The 23,029-nt window shown below is 39.0% G+C and overlaps 1 protein-coding gene across 1 annotated transcript in view; it reads right to left on the reverse strand.

Annotated features, from left to right (window-relative positions):
- Positions 1-23,029, reverse strand: part of ASMT (acetylserotonin O-methyltransferase) — a 68,470-nt gene that overhangs the window by 23,098 nt on the left and 22,343 nt on the right. The window contains exons 2-3 of the mRNA XM_069072885.1: positions 9,883-10,054; positions 5,256-5,385 (exon numbers count right to left, since the gene is read on the reverse strand). Of these exons, the coding sequence (XP_068928986.1) occupies positions 5,256-5,385; positions 9,883-9,949 (197 nt within the window). The 5' untranslated portion in view covers positions 9,950-10,054. The remainder of the gene's footprint in view (positions 1-5,255; positions 5,386-9,882; positions 10,055-23,029) is intronic.

A 23,029-nucleotide genomic window follows, 5' to 3' on the forward strand; every position in this document is an offset into this window, starting at 1 on the left:
GTACACAATTACAGACACAACATATGTGTGATGACCAACTTTGATAGACTGGACTCTTCTCAGCAATGCAGCATCATAAGTCAACCCCAAAAGACTCATGATGGAGAGAGATGTCTACATCCAGAGAAAGAGCTAGAAAGAACAGAATTTGCATCCAGATCGAAGCAAACTACCTGCTCTCTTTCTTTTTCTTGTTTGTTTTTGTTTCCTCTTTCCCATTTTTCATTCCATCTCATACAATCTGTCTTTACAACCTGATTAATGTCTAATGTGAAAGTATTTGCAGATCCTATACCTGATTGTATACCATCATGGGGTGGGGGAGGGGAGGGAGGGAGAGAAAATTTAAAACTCAAGGAATTGTGGAATTGAATCATGTGATATTTTTTAAAAGAGATCTGCTGATCTCCATCACTACATCATTTAAGGCTTCTTGAATAATTGTGATATTTGGATGGAAAGTTTATTATTGGAAGAAAGCCTTTTAGAAAACCTTTGCTCTACCAAATAATGTTTTCATTCAATCAACAATAAGCACAGAGAGTTGTACCATCTACACCATCCCAAAATTACATGAAAATACAGGTGTAGTATAGTATATTATGTAATATTGTTTGCAAAGGCAACATGTTCCTAATGCCCTCAATAAAAATTTCTTCAATGTGTGAAAATGATTTTCTTTAAAATTATATGTAGTTGGGAAAGCAGGACCATAAATTAGTAGATGAATTTTGGTTGCCTTTTTACATTATTAATGAGGTCTGACATTTTTCCATAGCTTTGGTATCTTCCCTTCCTTCAGATAATTTGTAAATAAATCCCATAATATCTTCACAATTGTGTTGACTCCCACGTAGATCTCCTTTGTGTATAATTGATCTAATTCTTTTATTCATAATGTCATTTATATGCCATCTGTAAGCAAATTTGGGTTGGTGAAGTTGAGTCTAAGTGTGATGGTTTTACTATCTTTGAAGAAGGAAAGAAACACAACAAAACTTTGCAGATGTTTTCCATTTTCTAGTATTTGCTGGCCTTCCATTTTTATACTTTAATGCTCTTGGGACAGCTTGTTGAACTAAGTCTTCCCAACAAGCTGTATTTCAACTGGTTTTATTCTCTCTCTCTCTCTCTCTGTCTCTCTCTCTGTCTCTCTCTGTCTCTCTCTGTCTCTCTCTCTCTCTCTCTCTCTCTCTTTCTCTCTCTCTGTCTCTCTCTCTCTCTGTCTCTCTCTCTCTGTCTCTCTCTCTGTCTCTCTCTGTCTCTCTCTGTCTCTCTCTGTCTCTCTCTGTCTCTCTCTCTCTCTCTCTCTGTCTCTCTCTCTCTCTCTCTCTCTCTCTCTCTGAAATGATATTGCTCATCACTATTCACTATTTCTCCATAACATTTTACACATGTTTATATTCTGAACTAGTGATGTGATATCTTTGAGTGCCATCTCTTTCTGCTTGTCAAATGTTTGCTGACTAAGGAGATTTTTAGGCTCTTTTAGTCTCAAGGGGATTTGGAACTCTCACCAGCTTGAGAACAGAAGAGAAGCAGTTTTGCCTAGGAAAAGAAAAATGAAGATCAGAAGGGAAGCCACTAGCAGAGAAATGGTTTCACGTAGTGTGGATTGTTCCCGAAGGGACCAAGGATTTCAAGTCTGTATTACAGAGTTGCAGGTTGCCCCAGGTACGTGGGTGTTCCCTCTCATGTGCCTTCCTCCCAGATTTCTATAAGTGTGTGCCCACTCTCCTACATGGACATTGCATACATTATCGAGAGAATGTGACCCAGGTTTATGGGTGGACTGTGATGTTTTGATCATTCCTGCTGTTGTCTTCAGTTGAATAATTGTGGTATTTTGATTATTTTTGGTTTGCCTTCTACTGAGTTGTTATGGTCATTACTGTTTGTAATCATTATTGTTTAGTAAGTGATTTGCGTTTAAGAGTCAATGGTATCACTGTTTGCGATTCTGTATAAATGGAAGGCATATTGTTGGGGGCTCAGGAGTTATGGTTTTGAATACTAAGAATGTATCCTTTTCTCACCAGGAATGCTCCTAGCACTCTGAGAGGGTGCAAATTATAGTCAAGAGGTGATGACTGAGGTCAATCTCATTTGGGGGAAAACTCCAATATTTTCTAGTGAGAAGGCATTTGGGGTGAGTGAGTCACCTCTGAGAAAATTGGAGTGAGGGTGCCTGGTTAGATGACATACAGGAAGGTGATATTTCTTTTTTTTTTTTGCTTTTTGGGGGGCAATTGCAGTAAAGTGACTTGCCTAAGGTCACATGGCTAGTGTGTGTGTGTGTGTGTGTGTGTGTGTGTGTGTGTGTGTGAGTGTGTGTGTGTTAAGTGTCTGAGGCTGGATTCAAACTCAGGTCCTCCTGACTCCAGGGCCAGTGCTCTATTTACTGCGCCACCTTGCCGCCCCAGGAAGGTGATATTTCTTGCATCAGTGAGCCAGTATCTACCGTGTTTCCCCGATAATAAGACACTGTCTTATTATTTTTTTTTTGGACAGAAAAACACCAGAGGGCTTATTTTCAGGGGAGGGCTTATTTTAATGAACATTGACAGCAATTTTAATAAACAGGTAAATGTGAACAAAAAAATGTACCTGTATTCAATAAGCAAATCACTGGGGAAGAACAGGATGATGCGCTCACTGCTGCAGCTCTGATTGGATGCAGCTCAGAGTGCGGCGTACGTTTCACGGGGGGGGACGGTGCATACAGAGGGTAATGTAATGTAGCGTGTAGCGCAGGGATCACCTTCACTACAGTAGCAATCTCAATAGGGCTTATTTTCGGGGGAGGGCTTATTTTAGAGGAATCTTACACAGTAAGGGGAGGGCTTATTTTCGGGATAGGTCTTGTTATTGGGGAAACACAGTAGTACCTCACCTGGGCTACAATATGTACCCGCCCCTCCCAAAAGTAAGAAATAAGCAACATTAATCTATAGGAGGTTCAGAGGAAACAGAGGCAAGTGAGACAGCTATGGAACTAACATGCTGAATTTATTATATATTTAAAAAGCAAACTGTAGGAAATGGGGGTTTACAGTTTCACATACAATTCTCTTTTCTGTTCTTCTATATTAAAATATTCTTGATTGTTAGTGCTTGTCAAGTTCAAAATTATGAAAATAATTTAAAGATATGTTTTTGAGTGTGATACTGTTTTGTGTTCCACATATCCTTCACCTACCAAAAGGCATTCATCGTGCATGAGCGTGAAGTTGCCCCACACTCTACCAATCTTCAGACTTTCTCTTCCCTTACACTTGATCCAATACACCTGTTTTCCAGAATATTTCTCACCATCCTCTCCTGCTCCTGGCTTTGCTTTGAAGCCAAATAATGTCAAAGCATGGGTTGATTTAATATGATGGGCTTTATAAGGTTCTGCATAGAATATCTTTACCTCCTCATCCTCTGCAAAAGATATTAATTAGTTCATATACTATTATTTTCGTGGTGAACTTTTTTTTTTTTGCTTTTTGGAGGGGGGAATGTAGGGCAGTTGGGGTTAAGTGACTTGCCCAAGGTCACACAGCTAGTAAGTGTTAAGTGTCTGAGGCTGGATTTGAATTCAGGTCCTCCTGACTCCAGGGCCAGTGCTCTATTCACAGTGCCACCTAGCTGCCCCATGGTGAACTTTTTGCAACTACTCATTGTTTATTTGAAATATAAGATGACCAAATATCCATGAAATTATTTTTCTTACCTTTGGGCACACCAAAAATGCTATTCAGTCAATTTCTTTCTTTTTTTTTTGTTCACTTTTTAGAGGGCAATTGGGGTTAAGTAACTTGCCCAAGGTTACACAGCTAGTTTTTTTGTGTGGGTGTTAAGTGTTTGAGGCCAGAACCGAACTCCGGGGCCGGCGCTTTACTCACTCTGCCACCTAGCTGTCCCTATTTCTTTATTTGCCTCTATAATGAAAGAAGGAAATTCATCCTTCCATTTAGCTATAATTTCCTTCATTTTTTTTCATTCATAGTGACAATGTCAAGATTATTATGATTCAGACCCTCCAGTATTATATCCCTTCAGTCATGGGACAAAGATCGCATATAGAGTACCAACCGTTAAATTCAAGTTTATGGATGGCCTGAAATTTTTTCCTTACTTTTATAGTGGCCCCTGACCCCTTTTCCACCTTTTTTTCTACTATCACTGCAAAAGCATAAGTGCTGACAGGCAATTTATATTTTTGTTTGTTTCAAGAGTTGCAATAAGGGGTGGCCAGGTAGCACAGTGAATAAGAGCACTGGCCCCAGAGTCGAGATAACCTGGGATCAAATCCAGGCTCAGATACTTAGTACCACACCCAGAAATAACTGGCTGTGAAACCTTGAGCAAGTTACTTAACCTCAATTGCTTTAAAAAAAAAAAAAAGAGTTGCAATAGCCATAGAATCCATCACCAAATGGCTAACCTACTGGCAAGGTACTTCTCTGTGTTTAGGTAAGCTTGTCCTCATACACAACTCCATCTGTTACCAAGTCTATAGTTGAAGTTTTTCAACATAATAGAATCACAGATATTGCGCTTCGCTGGCATAATTTTTGAAAATCCATGGCTTACCTCCACACCATAATGAGACATCTAAATAAAATTTCCTGTAAAATGACCAGATTCAAAAATAACTATGATAGAACCAAAGTCAGAATTAGGGTAACGAGAGTTTATAAAGCACTTGAAAGTTGGAAACATGCTTTACCTATGTTATCTCATTTGGTCCTCACAATGACCCTATTATCTCCATTTTGTAGATGAGAAAACTAAGACTGAGAGGTTAAATAATTTGTCCAGGATCCCACAGCTAGTAAATGTCGGAGGTAGGATTTGAACTCTGGTTTTTCCTGAATCCAAGTCTCACATTCTGTTACATGGCCTAGGTGTATACATCAACACATTAAGATGCCCATATTCATTGTTTAGGCTCTTCCCTTCCACCCCCATTTTATCACTCACCTCCAATAGCATAGCTTTCTAGAGATTGACAGGTAACACAAGCATTTCTACATTTAATTCAAGTGTCCTGTTCTTCTGGTACCAATTTATTGAATTCTGCCAAGTTCTACTCTAAGAGAAAGTAAATTATTGTTTTAATCAGCTTCAGGTTACTTTAATAGGTTATTGCTGAAAGAAGCCTGGGAATTTTTTTTTTTTTTTTGCTTTTCAAGTGTTGTCAAACAAGCCTGAATAAAACATCAGAGAATAATCTATCACTATTTGAAACATCCTGCCTATCTTACCTTATGGCTTCAGTTAAGTGATTCCAGCATGAGTAGGTAGTTTTGGACATGTAGAGTAACATATTGTACTGGGATTTAGGACTAGACTTGGTGAGATACAGGGTGGCAAGTTCCGTGTTTTGATATAATGCTGAAAAGGAAACAAAATTATTGCCTTCATCATCATCATACGTGTATTAAGCTCATTTATCCCCTTTGAGTACTTAGATTACCTCAAATAGCAAGCTGATGTGCTGCAAAAAGGGTAGGATAATTTAACATCAACCAGTATAGCTTGGTGGATTTAGTAGGAAAATCATGCCTGATTTTATTAATTTATTAGATTTACTAAAGAGGAAATAAGAAAATGCATAAACAAGATAAATCTCATGGGTTTAACTTTTCTAACTTAAAAACTTTTTTTTAATGAAATAAGTCACCTCAAGAATAAAGACAATGTTTTATCATGCGGAGGAAAATAACTTGGAGATAGAAAAAATTAAAATTAGGAATGAACACATACTTTTCCAGATAAAGTCTCAGCAGTTAGATACTTAATAATGGTATAAAATATCTCAAAGACAGAAAGTGCATCTCTAAGCCTTACAGGTAGCACAAATCTCCTGGGTAGCAGTATGTCAAGCCCATGAGGCAGAACAATAGAAAGTCTATAAAAAGCAATATGCTATCATAGGAAAAGCACTGAATTGAGAGTCAGAGGAATATAGCACCTGCCTTGAATTACCAGTTAAACTCTCTGAACACCAGTTTCCTGATCTTTAAAGGGGTGTGGTTGAGATCAGATGGATAAAAACCACATCCCATTGGTTGAATGTGGCCCACAACACTCCTGAGTACTCCCCAAACCAGATTAAAATGTAATTCAAATATATTTAACAAAATAAATTAAAATACAACAAAACATAGATTATTTTAATCTGTGGTTTTCTAAGTCAATATACCCACCGAGATCTTTATGTACAGTTTAGTGGCCCCTTTTGCTATTTGAATTTGATGCCACTGGACTAAATGGTGTCTGAGGAAAGCTCTAAAATTCTATGGTCTGTCAGGAAACAGAACTGGTAGAAGAACCTTGATGTAAGTGTAAGGAAGTGGCTTTTTCACAGACCTCATCACAGAAAAGAGATGGGATAATGAGTTGTTAAATTAACTACAAAAATTCAGCCTCACCAGGTGATCTTTTTATGAGGTGCAAATTAGACCCTTTGAGTACATCCGAAAGAAAGCAATAAAGGATGAAGAATAATAGGCCATGGGAGGCTTTGGAAAGTTCACTGAGTTCAGATAACAGACAAGCAACATGCAGCTTGCAGAAAGGAAGCCTGGGGAAGGGAAACCACTGAAAAGAAAGGGGCTAGGACTCTGTGAGGGAGGCTGCTCGGACCAATCAGCATGATGTGCATTGGGACAGGAGCTGTCAGCTAAAATACTCCTGGACCCAAAGGTGGCGATTTCGTATCACCTTTCTCTCCTGTGTTCAGGGGTCTTTCAGTCATGTCTGGCTCTTTGTGACCCCATTTGGAATTTTCTTGGTAAGGATATTGAAGTGGTTTGTCATTTCCTTCTCCAGTTCATTTTACAGATGAGGAAACTGAGGCAAACAGGGTTAAGTGACTTGTCCAGCTAGTCAGTGTCTGAGGTCAGATTTGAACTCAGGGAGGTTAGTCTTTCTGACTCTAGGCCTGGCACTTAATGCTCTGTATCACCTGCTGCCCTCCTTTCTCCCCTATCACTCCTTAATGGGACTCAAGCCTTTTCCTCTGAGTAGGTCTGTTTACCTTTCTTTGTTTTAAATGTCCTTCTGCTCTGCCCAGGGGGCTATAAAAATGTGCATACTCTTTGACCCAGCAATACCACATCTAGGGCTGCATCCCAAAGAGATCATACAAGTGGGAAAAGGACAGGGATATACAAAAATATTTAGAGCAGCTCTTTTTGTGGTGGCAAAGAATTGGAAATCAAGGGGATGCCCATCCATTGGCAAATGGCTGACCAAGTTGTGGTACATGAATGTAATGGCAGACTCATGCTATAAGAAATGAGGAGCAGACAGACTTCATAATAACCTGGAGAGACTTTATATAAACTGATGCTGAGTGAGGGGAGCAGAACCAGAACGTCGTACACAGTTACAGACACAACGTATCTGTGATAACTGTCTTTGATAGACTGGGCTCCTCTCAGCAATGCAACGTTAGAAGACTATTCCAAAGGACTCATGATGAAAAAGGCTATCCACATCCAGAGAAAGAACTACAGAGTCTGAATGCAGATTGAAGAAAACCATTTACTCTCCTTTTTGTTTTGTTTTGTTCCTTCTTTCTAATTGTTGATTCCATTGGTTATAATCCTTATTTACAACTTGACTAAAGTTTAATGTGAAGGTGTCTGTAGAACCTATATGGGATCACATGCTGCTATAGGGGGTAGAGGGGAGGAGAGTGAGGGGGAGAAATTTGGAACTCAAAAGCTTCTGGAACTGAATGTTATAAACTAAAAGTAAAATCATCAGTCTCACTCTCTCCTCCAAAGTCATCACAGTCCAGTGGCAAGACATAGGTTAGGACAACAGGCAACGGCCCTGGATGCACTGGGATTCAGCTTCCTGGTGTTGGGATTTGGCTTTCTGATGTCTGAATAAATGTTTTACTTCTGTCTTTTATATGAAGAGTCTGTTATATTTTGTGGTTAAGAACTGTATTGGCATATCCGTGGTAATAATCAGTGCTGTGAATATTGCAGTGGCACTACAGAGGGTTGTGATTCCTTCTGGCTCTGAGAAGTGCATATATAATTTGAGTTGGTATTTTGCTTTAGGGATTCACTTATGAGAAGGATCTTGTGATTCCCTGGTTAAGATTCTCAGTGGCCATATGTTCAGAGCTCCCCGACTGCTCAGATGTAAAGACTCTCTTGATCCAGGAAAGTATGTAAAGTGTATAGTAATATTGCTTTGATTTAAGCAGTCAGAGCCCTCTCTGTTGGTTTTTATTTCTTTGCTTCTCTTTTCTCTGAAGTTCAGGGTGCTGACTTTTCCCCTGAACTAGTGAATGTAATTAAAAAAAGATTGTTGACCCTCTAAACATCTAGCTTTCCTAGTAAAGCAGATCTAAGAACCTGTGCTAGCAGCCATCCTGGGTATGCCAGTGTGGTTGCTGCTACAGCAAGTTACCTGTAACTTAGAGTCTTAAAGATCTGAGGCCCTAATAGATTAAGTGACCTAACATCATCATTCAATTAATGTATCACAGAGGTAAGACTCTGACCCTTCTTCCTGACTCCAAGGTTGTCTCTCTAACCACTCTGCTATGCTGTCTTTCAGATATCAAATAACCTTAACTTCCTACTAGACATTTAATATTAGCTCACATTTATATATTGCTTTACAATTTATAAAACACATTATGAAAGATCATCCTATGAGGTAGATAATACAAGAATTCATGGAATCCAGCACCATATTTTGTTCACATATCTTTAAAGAATGCCCTATGAACTTATTCCAAGACACAACCCTGCCAGGCTTGGGCCCAGAATTCCTTGATAATTTGATGTTTAAATGAATAAAAATTCAGCCTGCAAAGTACAGTTGTCCAAGGTAGCCCATCTGTGTTCCAAACTATCCTGGTTCTAGGTCTGCCATTAGAATAGAAACAACTCAGTAACTGCATGCCCCATTTATAAGTATTATAATCCCACTATTACTACAGAGGACCAGATTTCTACATTCTTCTCCTTTAATCAAGACCTTCCGAAGACTTAAGAGTATGTGTTTCAAGTAATATTTTAAATAATCTTATCACCCTTATCTGAACTTCTCTAAGCTTATTACTGGGGGCCCCTAAACCTTAAAAAGGTAGTCCTTGGGGCAGCTAGGTGGCGTAGTGAGTAAAGCATCGCTGGCCCCGGAGTTGGAAGGACCCAAGTTCGGTTCCGGCCTGAGACACTTAACACCCATACAAAAATACTAGCCGTGTAACCTTGGGCAAGTTACTTAACCCCAATTGCCCTCCAAAAGGCAAAAAAAAAAAAAAAGGTAGCCCTCATCTATTCCACCTCTTCTAAAGCTTCTTATTTTCCCATAACTATTGACAGATGCTAAAGCAGAAGCAAAATGACCACCTGTGGGTGATGCAGTAGACTGGATTCCTGCTTGTGTATGGCTTAGCAAAAATGGCCCTTCCGAATCATAGCACCACAGGTGCAGGGAAGGAAGAACTTCAGAGTGATCTAGTCCAACTCCCTCATTTCATAGGTGACAAAAGTGGGACACAGGAAGACTAAATGAATTTCCTAAGGTCATAGAGATAGTATCAGAGGATATGAATGCACCCAGGGTGGGGAACCTGTGCTCTCGAGACCACGGGTGGTCTTCTAGGTCCTCAAGTGTGGCCTTTTGACTGAATGCAATTGTTCTGTGAAATTTGGATTTGGTCAAAGGGCCACACTTAAGGACCTAGAGGGCCACATGTGACCTTGAGGCAGCAGGTTACCCACCCCTGAATTTAAACACTCTCACTACAGAGCCTGCACTTCTATTGCACCATGCTGCTTCCCCATCTTTAGGACATTGGAATTTAAAATGATAAGAATATTCCTTTGGAGACCCTATTCCTATTATATTTACCTTTTTCTCTCTTCATTTCCACCTTTAGTAGCTTCAGGGTCACACAGATATCAAGCAATTGCTCCATTCCTTGGGAATTGGTGCCTAAGCGTTCAGCAATGACATCAAAGGTCAGGAACCCTTCAGATTCCAAGAGGTCAAACACTCCCAATTCACAGGCAGTAAACACAGCCTTAAAATAAGCAAAGCAAAAAAAAAAAAAAGAGTTAGGATGCTTTATTCTTCAGGGAAAAATACTTATTGGGAGCTTAATGGGTTGAGATACAGTGCTTTTTCAATGAGTCTTGTATGTAGACTTGAACACTCTCTGAAAAATGAATTGGTCCATAAGGTATGGGGTTATTAGCAGCTGTGGGAGGCAGGAGGGAAGAGAACAGAAATGTTCAACAACATCTCTTATTTACACAGCACTTAGCTTTCCTATAACAACCCTGTGAGTTAGGTAATAAACTATGGTTATCCTCAGTTTTAAAATAATGAAACAGTAGTCCTTGGTCACATGGTTAGCAAGGGGCAAAGGCAGGTCTTCAAACAGGGTTTTCCCAACTCCAAATTTAGTGTTTTCTCCATCGTATCTTGCCTTTAGCGTCAAGAACAGATAACAGGGATGGGAGAGGGCCAAGACAAGAAGTAAAGTGTTTTTGCCTCTGTTTCTAATACAAACCTTGCAGTGATAAATGCAGGGGGACGTTGTGTTTACAATACAAACCTTTGCAGTAATAAATGCAGAAAGGAAAAGGGAAGCAGCAAAAAGAAGTTAAGTAGCTGAAAGAGTCTTCATAGGAAAAGTTTCCCCAGGCACCTTCCCTCCCTTTTTCAACCCTCAGTAGCATTGAAGTAATTCTTAAAACCACCTATGACAATGATTCTCAAACCTTTGGTCTCAAGACCCCTGTACATGCTTTAAAATTATCAAGGATCCCAATCTATTAGAAATTTAAATACCTTAGTGTTATTGTGAAGACCAGTTTGACCTTGTGAACTCCTAGGGGTACACACTTTCAGGACTGCTGGTTTAATGGAGTGAAAACAAGGAGGAAAACACACAGGCACAGACTCACAAATGAAATCTTAAATTACCAGCTCAGGCAGGAGAAAGATACTGGACAGTGAAATTCCTGCAGGACTTCTTACAATTGGAATGAGTTATTGGCAAAATTATTACAGAAAAACCTCCAGGCAAAAGAAATTTTTTGCCAAGAAGAAATTGCAAAGTCATATATCTGAGTAATATATGTAGTTGCCTCTAAGCATATCTTGGTTCACAGGATCATTACATTTTAATATCTTCCTTTGCTCCAACTTATTACAAGTTACCAAAGTCTTAACTGTTTTGTTTTTCACTATAACTGAGCCATGAATGTCACATCAAGCAAGGATGGACCCTTTTTTATGTATGTTTATGTTTGTGTATCATAGTTTTAACCATGAAGATCAATCTAGTAAGCTTTTGGGGAATGTCATGAAAATATAGGCTTTGCCTGTGACAGTGAAAAGGGAGCATGACTATCTCAATGTCTGCTCACACAGACTAAATTTGGTGACCTCTTTCTGCCTATTGGAGATACTGAGTGACAGTAAAATCAATCTATATTTCCAAGGTTCTGCATGAAACAGATTTCATTGTACATTAATCACCTTCTGATTTCATGAGAACTATAATCAAGAAGCATCAGCAGAGTGAATAGAGAGCTGACCATAGCCGGCTGGGTCCAACTTCCATCTTTGCCATATATTGTCCATAAGACATGAGTATGGATGAGTCACCGAACTCAGTGCTACAGGCAATTCTGTAAGGCTATATGTTATAGTGAATGTGATCTACATTGGCAGAGGGAGTTGTTTGCATGTTACTTTCACCATTCGGTTGTGAACTCCCCAAGGGCGAGTTCTCTCTTGTGTCTTTCTTCATGTTCTCTGTGCTTAACATAGTGTCTAACACACAGTAGGCACTTGCTATTTATTGACTGACATCCATAATAAAACAAATTATTCTTATCACCATCACTGAGTCAAATCTACGGAAGGCCGTCGGACAGATGGCAGCAGGCATGGCTAGAACATGCTTCATCATCTGAAGTAAAGGCTCCAAAGTCCACGAAACACATCTCTGCTGTTCTTTTTTTCTTTCCCAATTGCAGTAAATAACTATGATCACCATTAAAGAAGGAGCATTGTTGACTTACTCGGTTTCGACAAGCTAGAGTTACAAAACAAAATGTTTTCCTCCCGACACATTGTTTGTTACATCATGGAACATTCTTACCTTGGAGACCATGAAGCCATTTATGTACTCATTGAAAAGGCCATAGTCAAGGTCCTCTGAAAAACTCATTTCTTTTTCTCAGAACTAGCCAGAGTTGAAAAGACCTTGTCTGTCCTCGTTTAAATAAGTTTCTTGGAAATTAGAAGGTCACATGCCGGCAAAATGTTTTGTGGTTGCCTCCAAGAGCCCACTGCTACACCGGGGTTAGTCATAAGCAGATAATTCTGAAAGTTCCATGTACCTTATTAATGGGCTCACACTGGCTCTCCTTGAACTGATTTCCAACATTACAGTTGTCCTTCCTGCTTCTATGTCCTTTAAGCTGTTATGCATATAACCTTGTTGCTTCATTAGCAGAATTAATTTGGCCCCCTGAGGAAAACTTGCGTAAGGGGAAAAGTTCTTAAAAGCCCAGTCTGAAGACAGAGGAGGCTATCACAGAAGCCAAGCTGCCCCCAGGGCCCAGGGATAATAGGGATAAATGAAATCTATTGATAATCCTCCAACTTCATTTTAGCCTTTAGCTTCAAACTCCTCTCCCAGCAAACTTTTTTTCAGGGGTTCTAATCAGAAGCAGCATTTGACAGATTGGCATCCCTCCTATCAGATAGGGGGTACAAGAGAGGAAGAGAGTTATCAGTTTATGAAGAATACCCTGACAAACAGAATGAACTGTCCAAAATATTTGCAAGGAAAAAGAGGAAGAAAAGGGCATGAATAAGCTAAAATGCTATCATCAACAACTTCTGATTAAATATGTGTTGGCGTTTATGGAGGTAAGAAGTACCACCTATGGTTAACAAATCATCACTGTACAAAAGGGACGATAGTCAAACATTGTTTTCTAAAGATTCAGGGTTGACTAAAGTCATATAAAACCTTCTAGGCCCCAAACCCAAAAAAAACATTCAGAACTATCCAGGAAATACATAACAATTGATCATTTTTCAAAAGACAAAAAATTCAACAATATCCTCAGATGAGAGCCCTTAAAAGCTCTACAGAAAAGCAAAGGACTGATTCCAGGTATTCTGAGTAGAAAATGAATGAATGAATACTATTCATTAAGCACTTATCCATCTGAATATATTTGCCTAATGATGGCATAATAGTGCAATGATCACTGGAAGTGAAGTCTCATAATCTAACTCTCACTTATTACCAATGTGACCAAGTCACTGAGTCTCACTTTCCTTATTGTAAAATCGGGGAGTTGGGCTAGATGACCCACTAAGGTCCCTCCAAGTTCTAAATTAACGATCCTGTCATCTATCTATTCAAGCAGATGTCATAAAGTAGACTTTCAATATAGCATGGTTTGTTCTTCCCTAAGTTCCAATATTACTAAAGTTAGTCCAGGAGGAGAATACCATAGAAATAACTAGCTAAGATATTTGGCAGGAAAGGTTTGAGATTTATTAGGAAAAAGCTATTACTGTTTAGGAGCCCATGCAAGTCCTATGCTCCCACACAAATATTGAAGGTGTTCCATTGTACTAGGGATCATTGTGCCTGGAAGGGACCGTAAACACAGAACCATAACTTCGGTGAGGCAGCAGGTACTTTGCTCCAGGTGCAAAGATCTGGTGGATGTGAGTATTGGCAAACTTTTATTTTCCTTACAGAGAGGTGCTACTCCATTGCTGTGATCTGCATGCCATATCTCACAAATAGCCTTAGGAGAGGACAACTGGCAGTTAAAGTCACGGGATATGGTGAGGAGTCCTTCTACTTCATGACTTTACCTTCTGGTAAGATTTTTTTCTCCTAGTACCACCTATTTCTCTTACGTTCAAAATAGTTTTTTCCTCTGCTAACTCTCTCCATATTTTTATCCCTATCCAGTTGAACTTTAATTCTCCTCAGTTCCTATCCTCAGGAAGACCTGAGATCAAATCCTATCTTAGACACTTACTAATAAGTAACCCTAATGACCAAAAAAGGGCAGAGGAGAGAAGAAAGTGGAGGAAGAAGAGGAAAGGAGAGGGCAGGGGAGGGGAAGGAGAGGAGAGGAGAGAAAATAATAACAATTGTTGAAGGGACTGGGGAAAAACAGGCACATTAATGCACTGGTAGTGGAACTGTGAATTGGTCCAGTCATTCTGGAATATAATTTGGAACTAAACCTCAGAAGTCACTAAACCATACATATCATTTAATTCAGTAATACCATAATTAGGCTTATACCCCCAAAGATTAAAGAAAAAGACTCACTTCCATTAAAATGTTTGTAGCTTTACTTTTGTTTTAACAAAGAACTAGAAATTAAGGGAGTGTCCTTCAACTAGGTAATGGCTGAACACATTATGGTAAATGAATGTAACAATAATATTGCGCTATAAGAAAAACTATTATGAACTTATGAAAAGTGAATGAGTAGATCCAGGAGAACAATTTCTATAACTATAAAACTGCCAAGAAAAATAACTTTGAATGACTGACCACAACTCCAGACGACTAATGAAAATTCTAGCATACTACCCAATCTTCTCACAGAGCAGTGGATGGACTCAAAGTACAATATGAAACATCCACTTGATTTGCTTGACTATGTTAATTTGTTACAAGAATTGTGTTTCTCTTTTGTAGGAGAAGAAATAGTAAGAGAAAGAAAGGTAGGGTAAGAGAGGCAAGCTAGCAAAACAGTCACAGAAAAAGAAAAGAAGGTCATTGAAGCCATTTTTTCTTAAAGTACGGAAAGAAACTGAATAAAGTTCAATGGGAAACACAGACAAGCCAGACAACTTTGGAAGTAGCATGTTGGACTTACATACTTTTTAAAAAGCATTTTAAGTAATTATTTATGTATTTTAACACCCTTTTCTTTTTAAATTTTGAGTTCCAAATTCTCTCCCTCCTTCACACCCACTGAGTTAGGCAAGTAATCTGATATCAAGTACACATGTGAAATCATTCACAGAATATTTCCAAATTAGACATAGGTCCCCAAAAAGCAAGAAAAAAATAAAAACTCTACTTCAATTTGCACTCAGTTGATCACTCCTCTCTCTCTGTAAGTGGAAGGCATTTTTTTTAACAGGGTTCCTTTGGAATTGTCATGGATCATTGTATTGATCAGAATTGTCAAGTCCTGCACAGTTGCTAATGATTCCAACATTGCTATTACTGTGCACAATGATCTCCTGGTTTTTCTCACTTCACTTTGCTTCTCTCTTCCCCTTCCTCTCTTATTCCCTATTGGGTAAGCCAAATTTCTATACACAAGCGAGTGGGTATATATTGTCTTTCATCTAATTCCAATGAGAGTGAGGTAAATGTATTTATTGCCCACTAACCCCCCGTCCCCCATTTTCCTCTCCATTGTAAAAGTTCTTCTTTGAATGCATACTTTATGTGAGAAAAATTTTCCCATTCTACCTCTCCCCTCCCCTGTGCAAAGTCCCAGAGCAATCCTCTTTCTCACCCCTTCATTTATTTTGGAGAACATTCCAACATACTAGACTCATACCCATGCTCTCTGTCTATGTAAACTCCTTTTAACTGAGGTTCTTAAGAGTTACATATATCATCTTCCCATGTAGAAATATAAATAATTGAACTTCATGGAGTCCTTTATCATTTCTCTTTCATATTTACCTTTTTAATTCCTGTGTTTGAATGGCAAAAATTTTATTTAGCTCTTAAATATCCATTTTTCCTCTTAAGGTTATATTCGGTTTTGCTTGTAATGCTAGTTTCTTTGCCTTCCTGAATATCATATTCCAAGCCCTCCATGCATTTATTGTGGAAGTCACTGAATCTTGTGAGATCCTGATTGTAATTCCATGATATTTTAATTGTTTCTTTCTGACTGCTTACAATATTTTCTCTTCAATCTAGGAGCTCTAGAATTTGGCTATAATATTCCTAGGAGATTTTATATTGGGATCTCTTTCAGGAGGTGATAGGTATATTCTTTCACTTTATATCTTGCCCTCTGGTACTAATATATTGAGGCAGTTTACCTTTATAATTTCTTGAAATATGATGTCTAGGCTCTTTTTTTTTTACCATGGATTTCAGGTAGTACAAAAATTCTTAAATTCTCACTTCTCAGTATATTTTCCAGGTCAGTTGCTTTCCAGTGAGATATTTAATACTTTCTTCATTTTTTTTTTACCATTCTTTCTGCTGTTTTATTATTTCTTGATTTTTCATGGAGTTTTTTAACTTCCATTTGCCCAATTCTAATTTTAAAGGAATTATCTTTTTCAATAAGATTTTGTACCTCTTTTTTTTCCATTTGGCCAATTCTGCTTTGTAAGGAGTTCTCTTCGGTGGATTTTTGTCCCTCTTTTACTATTTGGTCAATTCTAATTTTTTTATGGAATTATTTTCTTCAACATTTTTAATATCTCTTTTGCCAAGCCGTTAGCTCTCTCTTGATGAGTTTCTTGCCTCACTCTCCTTTCTGTTACCAATTTTTCCTCTACCACTCTTTCTTCAGCTCTTCCAAGAATTCTTGTGGGGCTTGTATTCAATTAGCATTTTTCTCTGGGACTTTTTTTTGTAGCTTTTTTCACATTGTTTTTTTCTTCTGAGTCTATGCCTTGATCTTCCCTGCCACTTACGGTCAAATTCTTTTTGTTGTTATTGTTTGTTCATTTTTCCAACCTATTTCTTGACTTTAAACTTGATGCTAAAGTTTGGGCTCTGCTCATCTTGGGATGGGGAGGCACTGTCCCAAACTTTAGGCTTTTTTTTTGTGTTGTTGTCTTCAGAGTTATTTCTGTTGATCTGCATGTTTTTGGTGCTTTCAAGGTGGTATGATCCGTAGAGAAATGTGGTCACTGTCCTCTTGGTCTACACTCTTATCTTTTCCCAGGAAGAGCCCTGGTTCCCTGTAGCCACAAGTGTCAGCATTCCTCTTTGCTTTGGAACTGTGACCAGGGCCCCTGCTTCCTTGTCAACTCTCAGTTCTCTTCTCTACCCTGGAATTACATAAAACTGCATATGGGCAATAAAGTTCCCATCAGGCCAGCTCTATCCAGTGCCAGCAAAGAGTTCTCTATCACCTCTTTATCACTGATTGTCTGAATCCCTTATCACCTCTGGCCTGAGAGATTCTGAAGCTACTGCTGCAGCCGTATCACCACCACTGCCTTTTTGGGCTCTGAATAAGCCTCCATCCCATGTAACAGAATTCTTTTGCCAACCTCTTAAGATTTCTTAGGCCAGAAAAATGTTTTACCCCAACATTTTATTGGCTCTGCTACTATAAAATTTTATTTGAGGAATTATTTTAAAGTTGTTTGGAGAGGAATTGTTAAGAGAGTTCAGCTGGTGGCTGCCCCTAATCCACCATCTTGGCTCCCTATATACTTTTTTTTAAAGCATGCTTTAAACAATAGGCTTTACATTTATACATATATGTCTGTGTGTGTGTGTGTGTGTATGGCTATATAAAATCTCTTTGTCCTGCTTTTAATCTGAAAGTGTTCTTTTTTTGTTATTGTTAAATTAAAAATAAAAGTAACTATTTTTAAAATTTTAATATTTATACACTATAAATTCCAACATAGTATAGTGGAAATTATACTAGATATTTAGGATCATAAGATCTGTGTTTCAATCCCAATTGCTACCTGCACAACCTTAGTCGAGTCATTGCACTTCTCTCAACCTCTCATTTTCCACTTGTAAAATGATAGAATTGGGCTAGATTATCTCTGAGTTTACTTCCTGTCCTAAATCTTGTGTTTCTATAACCATGATTAATAACAGCAAAAAAAGACTGATAAGAATTCCAAATAACAGCTTCTATTCTCACCCCCCTCCACCTACATGTTTCACCAACAATGACAGTAGTCAGAATTTGCTGAACTCCTAGAGCTCATAGTTTATACTTGTACCTGAGAGAAATATCACAGATAAAGACACAGCAACATTCTTTTGAATTGCAACAGATCACATTCCCAAGCAGAACTTGTACCTGAGATAAATATTGCAGATAAGGACACATTATTCTGAATTGAAGCAGATCACATTCCCAGGCAGAACAAAAGACTTCAATAGTTTGCTAGCAAAATTTGAGTACGAAAAGCAATTCTGAATGGCCTTACCTTGCAGATGAAAAATAAATTCAACATACTTTGAGGAAGAAGAAAGCACTAAGGACTAGGGGATCAGAAAGACCTCCCATAGGAAGTGACATCTAGGCTGCGACCTGAAGAAAGCTAGGGATTCTAAATTGTGCAAGTGAGGAGGGGGTGAAGTCTAGGCATTCCAGAAAGCCTCTGAAAGGGCATAGTGGTGGGAGATGCAATGCTGAGTTAGAGGAAGAGCCAATAGATCAGTTTGCCTAGAGCATAGAATGTGTGAAGAAAAGCAATGTGAAATGAGTCTAGAAAGGGATGTTGAGGCTAGATTATGAAAGGCTTTAAAAGCAAGGCTAAATATTTCATCTGAAGGACATTAGGAAGCTACAGAAGATTTTTGTGCCAGGTAGGTAAATTATTGGCAGCTAGATGATGCAGTGGTTAGAGTACCAGACCTGGAGTCAGGAAGAACTGAGCTCAAATCTTGCCTCAACACTTACCAGCTGTGTGATCCTGGGCAAATCATTCAACCCTGTATGCCTCAGTTTTTTCTTTTGTAAAATGAGCTGGTGAAGGAAATAGCAAAACACTCCAGTATCTTTACCAAGAAAACCCCAAATGGCATCACAAAGAGTCAGATTGTAATGCCAACAAAGGCAACTTCCAAGGTTCACAATACCAGCATAGTAACTTTCCATTTTATTCAGTGACAAATTAATGCAAAACATTCACATAACAGAAAAAATAAAAATACAGCATTTACCAAGTGTAATTCAATAATTTCCAAGTACTACTCCACCCCTGGAAAGTACATTCATTTAGTCAATCACAAAGTCTCTCTTCTCAAATGAAGATTAAGATTAGTTTCCAATCATAAACAAGGTATATTCATGTGGTCAATCACAGAGCACAAAATGTCAAGTTTCCCACCCCTGGATCACAACTGAATTACAATTATCATCAGTTAACACCAAGCACCTTCACAAAAGGGGCAGTGGAGAGCACAAAGGCCATCTACCCCTGAGCTATAGCAAGGCTAAGATATCATCACAGCATTTAATACCCCAAGAGAGGTCTTTTCTTCATCTTTACCCAAGGCAAGTTCTCAGCAATCTCTCTGTTCCTGGGGAGACAAAGCTTAACAAAGCCACAATATACATTGCCAGTGTCCTCATCAATTCATTCTCTGCCTGAAGAACAGTCTCAGAACACCTGAAAATATCAGCAAGACCCTCTTCCAGGATTTCTGTAAACATACAAAAAGAAAATCCTTCTTCAGGGCTTCTGAACCAACAGCAAGGTTCCAGGACCTTGCAACAACAGCACTGTCCTTCACCAGCAGAAAAATCTGGAAAAAAAAACATCAAAACAGACAGACAAAATACCAGCATCACAGTCATGTCTCCTCAGTCCTGGGCAGCTCAAACTGGCCCTCAGCAATCCTCCACAATGCTGCTCCCAAAAGTTCTTCTGTCTCCCTCTCTGCTGGGGCCTTCTCTAAATCCACAGTACCAGCTCCTCCCAGTTCAGCCCTCTCTTTTCACATCAACAAGTCCATCCTACAAATGGGATTCACAAGTTCTGGGTTTTAACACTCAACCTAATAACCAAGTGTAAGGGTTATGGGATTTAAAGTCTTCCATGCCCCATTGTACTTGCTGACGTAGCAGGAAGGGGTGGAGCAAGAGGAAGCAGAAGCCAAGCTAGAGTTCCTGTGGTGGCTAGCAGTGTCAGCGATGGCGGCAGCAGCAGCAGAGGCAGCAGCAGCGCAAAGCCCTTTTTGAGTTAGCCAGAATTTCTGCTAAGGACTCCTGCTGAGGACTGCCAGGGGCCGGAGCTGCTGGGAGCGCGCTTCCGGGCCGCTGGGTGGTTGCTGTGAGTGGGGAGAGGAGGACCTTTGCCTGAGGTAGCCTGTTCTGTTTTAAAGGCTTAAGAATGTGGGTGCTTTCTACTTTATCTACCTGTTCCAATTTCATAACTACTCTGATGGCTTTCACTTTCTGGTTTTGGGACTCAGTCTTTTGGTATCTTAATAAATTTTCTAGCTTATTCCCCCATATGGCAAGCATGATGTATTTTGTGATGGATAATTATATCAGCATATCTGTAATTTCCATAGGCATTGTGAATATGGCATTGCTGATACACCAAGCCAATACAGGGGTTTTTAAATTCCATTACTATTACGCAGTCACAACTGAAATGACTAAACAACAGCAAAAGACACATTATTAACCCACTTCTGAATAAAAATAAACAATCTTGTCTGTAGTGCATATGTGCCCCTTGTAGCCCTTGTATGGTATCTGAGTGAGCCCTGACCTTTTATGCATAGAGCAAATCCTCAAGTGAATAATTACTCCAGGTGTGAGGCATTCTGTGGGTCCACATTCCCAAAAGTATGATTTATGATTCCCCCACTGATATATTTGCCTTTATTAGACAGCCAGAATACAAAGTTAGTTCAAAGCATAAGTATTTAATGCCACAACATAGCAATAAAAGCATCAACATATAATTTCCTCCATAAACCTGAGGTCATCTCTCCCCAAAATACCCACAACTCCAATAGCAGGAATGGATACATGGAGAAAATATGTGTGAAGATACACATTCATAGGGGACACATGTGACCAGGGTGCATACATAGTGGGGCGATAAACAGGAAACATGTGTGGCCAAAAAGCACACATGAATGGACCCCACCCTACTTATAATGTGCTCTGTATTTTTCCCAATTTTAAATCTCTTATAGCTAAACTATAAACTTGCTGTCCCATCATGTCTGTGATGTCTAACTCTTTATGGCCTCCTCTGGAGTTTTCTTGACAAATAGAATGCCATTTCCTTCTCCAGCTCATTTTACAAATGTGGAAACTGAGGCAAACAGTGTTAAGTGATTTGCCTAGGATCACACAACTAGTAAGTATCAGAGGTCAGATTTGTACTCAGAAAAATGAATCTTCTTCACTTGAGTCCTAGCACCCTATCCAGGGTGCCACTGTAATGTTAAGGGAATTTGAAGATCTTCCCCGCCCATTAATAGGCACATAGAGTGCTAGCCCAGAGCTAAACAGGCTCTGGGCTATGGAAAGTTTCCAATTTAGTGCTGGGGCATGAAGATTTTAAAACTCCTTGGCACTCAGTCAATCAGATGCTGAGTCTTTGCTGTATATTCTGGGAGGTTAGTATTTTGCTTTGGGGGCTCACTCATGAGAAGGATCTTTTTATTTCCTGGTCAAGACTCTGAGTAGCCATATGTTCAGAGCCTCCTGACTGCTTAGACGTCTGTGCTCCCTCAATTCAGTGGTGTATGTAAAGTGTATAGAAATATTACTATGGTCAGACAGCTGGAGGCCTTACTGTTGGTCTTTGTGCTAATATCTCTGCTTGTATTTTCTATACTCACTTCTTTCTCTGTAATTAAAGTAGCATTGTTAACCCCTTTAAAAGCAGACCAAAAGAACCTGTGCTAGCAAGCCATCCTGGGTATGCTAGGGTGCTTGCTAATACAGCAACAAACTGCCCCCAAAACTATAAAATATAAAGAAGGTAATGATTATTTGCCCAATAATTACAAAACAGCTTTAGGATTGGGGGTTCCCATTTTCAAACCCTAAGTACCTTCCATTCTTCTATGTAGATAAGTAAAGGAACAAAATCAGAGATAGACAATGCCAAACCTAGAGGACAAGATCTCTCTGTTAACTGCCCAACTATACTCTTGGATTTTTAGATGCTGGTATAGCAAATCATTACCTGAAGGGAACCTTGCTACCCTCCTTAGCCATGGTTAGCAGCAATTCTTATACTGTGATTTTAAAGAAATGTGATTCTACTTCCAGCTTTCAAAGGAGAAGACTGTGGAATAGAAAACAAAAAAGGAGAGCTTGACCTTGAAGAATGTGAAAGAATTGCGCAGGTGCTTTGGAGAATGTGAGAGCTGTGAAGATCAGAAAAATCAATTCAGAGGGAAAGTGAGAGAGAACTTGAGAAGGGATTTAAAGAGGACATAAAATGAAATTGAAGGGTTGGTAAGCTAAAGAAGTGCTTGATCTGAAAAGACTGAATTGATTCGAAGTGAGAAAAGGAGGATTTGAAATGGAGCGGGAGAAAGACTTGAACGGAATGATTTAAGGAGGAGAAGCAGGAGTAGAAGTTGGGGGACTCTAGAAGAAGGAGAAGCATGATTAATATAAAGCATACAGAGAAATATGGGTAGACTTGACTTAACTAAGAGGAAAGTAAAGAGAATGAGGAAAACAATGATGGCAACAATGCAAATGAAAAGGGGAGACAACAAACAATAAATTAAATTAACACTCTATAATTGTAATGGATGAACTTAGACCCAAAGAAGAGAAAAGAAAATTAATTCCCACCAAACTTTGCAGGGAGGTGAAGAAGGGCAGAACATTGGTACAGAACATTGCATATATGGACAGATTTAGTTGTGTGAGTTGAACTTTTTTTTTCTTTTTCTCTCTTTCTTTGTTATTCTTGTTACAAGAGAAAGCAGTCTTGGAGAGCAATTTGCAACTATGCTCAAAGGGCAATCAAACCATCATACCCCTTGATCCAGCAATAAAATTACTAGGTCTTATCCCAAAGAGATCATCTAAAACGGGGAAGGACCTACATGAACACAAATTTTTTTTTTTTCACATTAAACATTAGTCAAGTTGAAAAGGATTATAACCAATGGAATGAACAATGGGAAAGAGGAATCAAAAGAAAACAAGAAAAAAAATGAGAGCAAGTACTTTGCTTCAATCTGCATTCAGACTCTGTAGCTCTTTGCTCTGGGCATGGATATGTTTTTCCATTGCGAGTCTTTTGGAGT

Source organism: Petaurus breviceps, unplaced genomic scaffold, assembly GCF_028583685.1.
Source record: "Petaurus breviceps papuanus isolate PSGF00001 unplaced genomic scaffold, PetGlider_PUasm1.0 90849, whole genome shotgun sequence".
In the NCBI taxonomy this organism is placed as follows: Eukaryota; Metazoa; Chordata; class Mammalia; order Diprotodontia; family Petauridae; genus Petaurus; species Petaurus breviceps.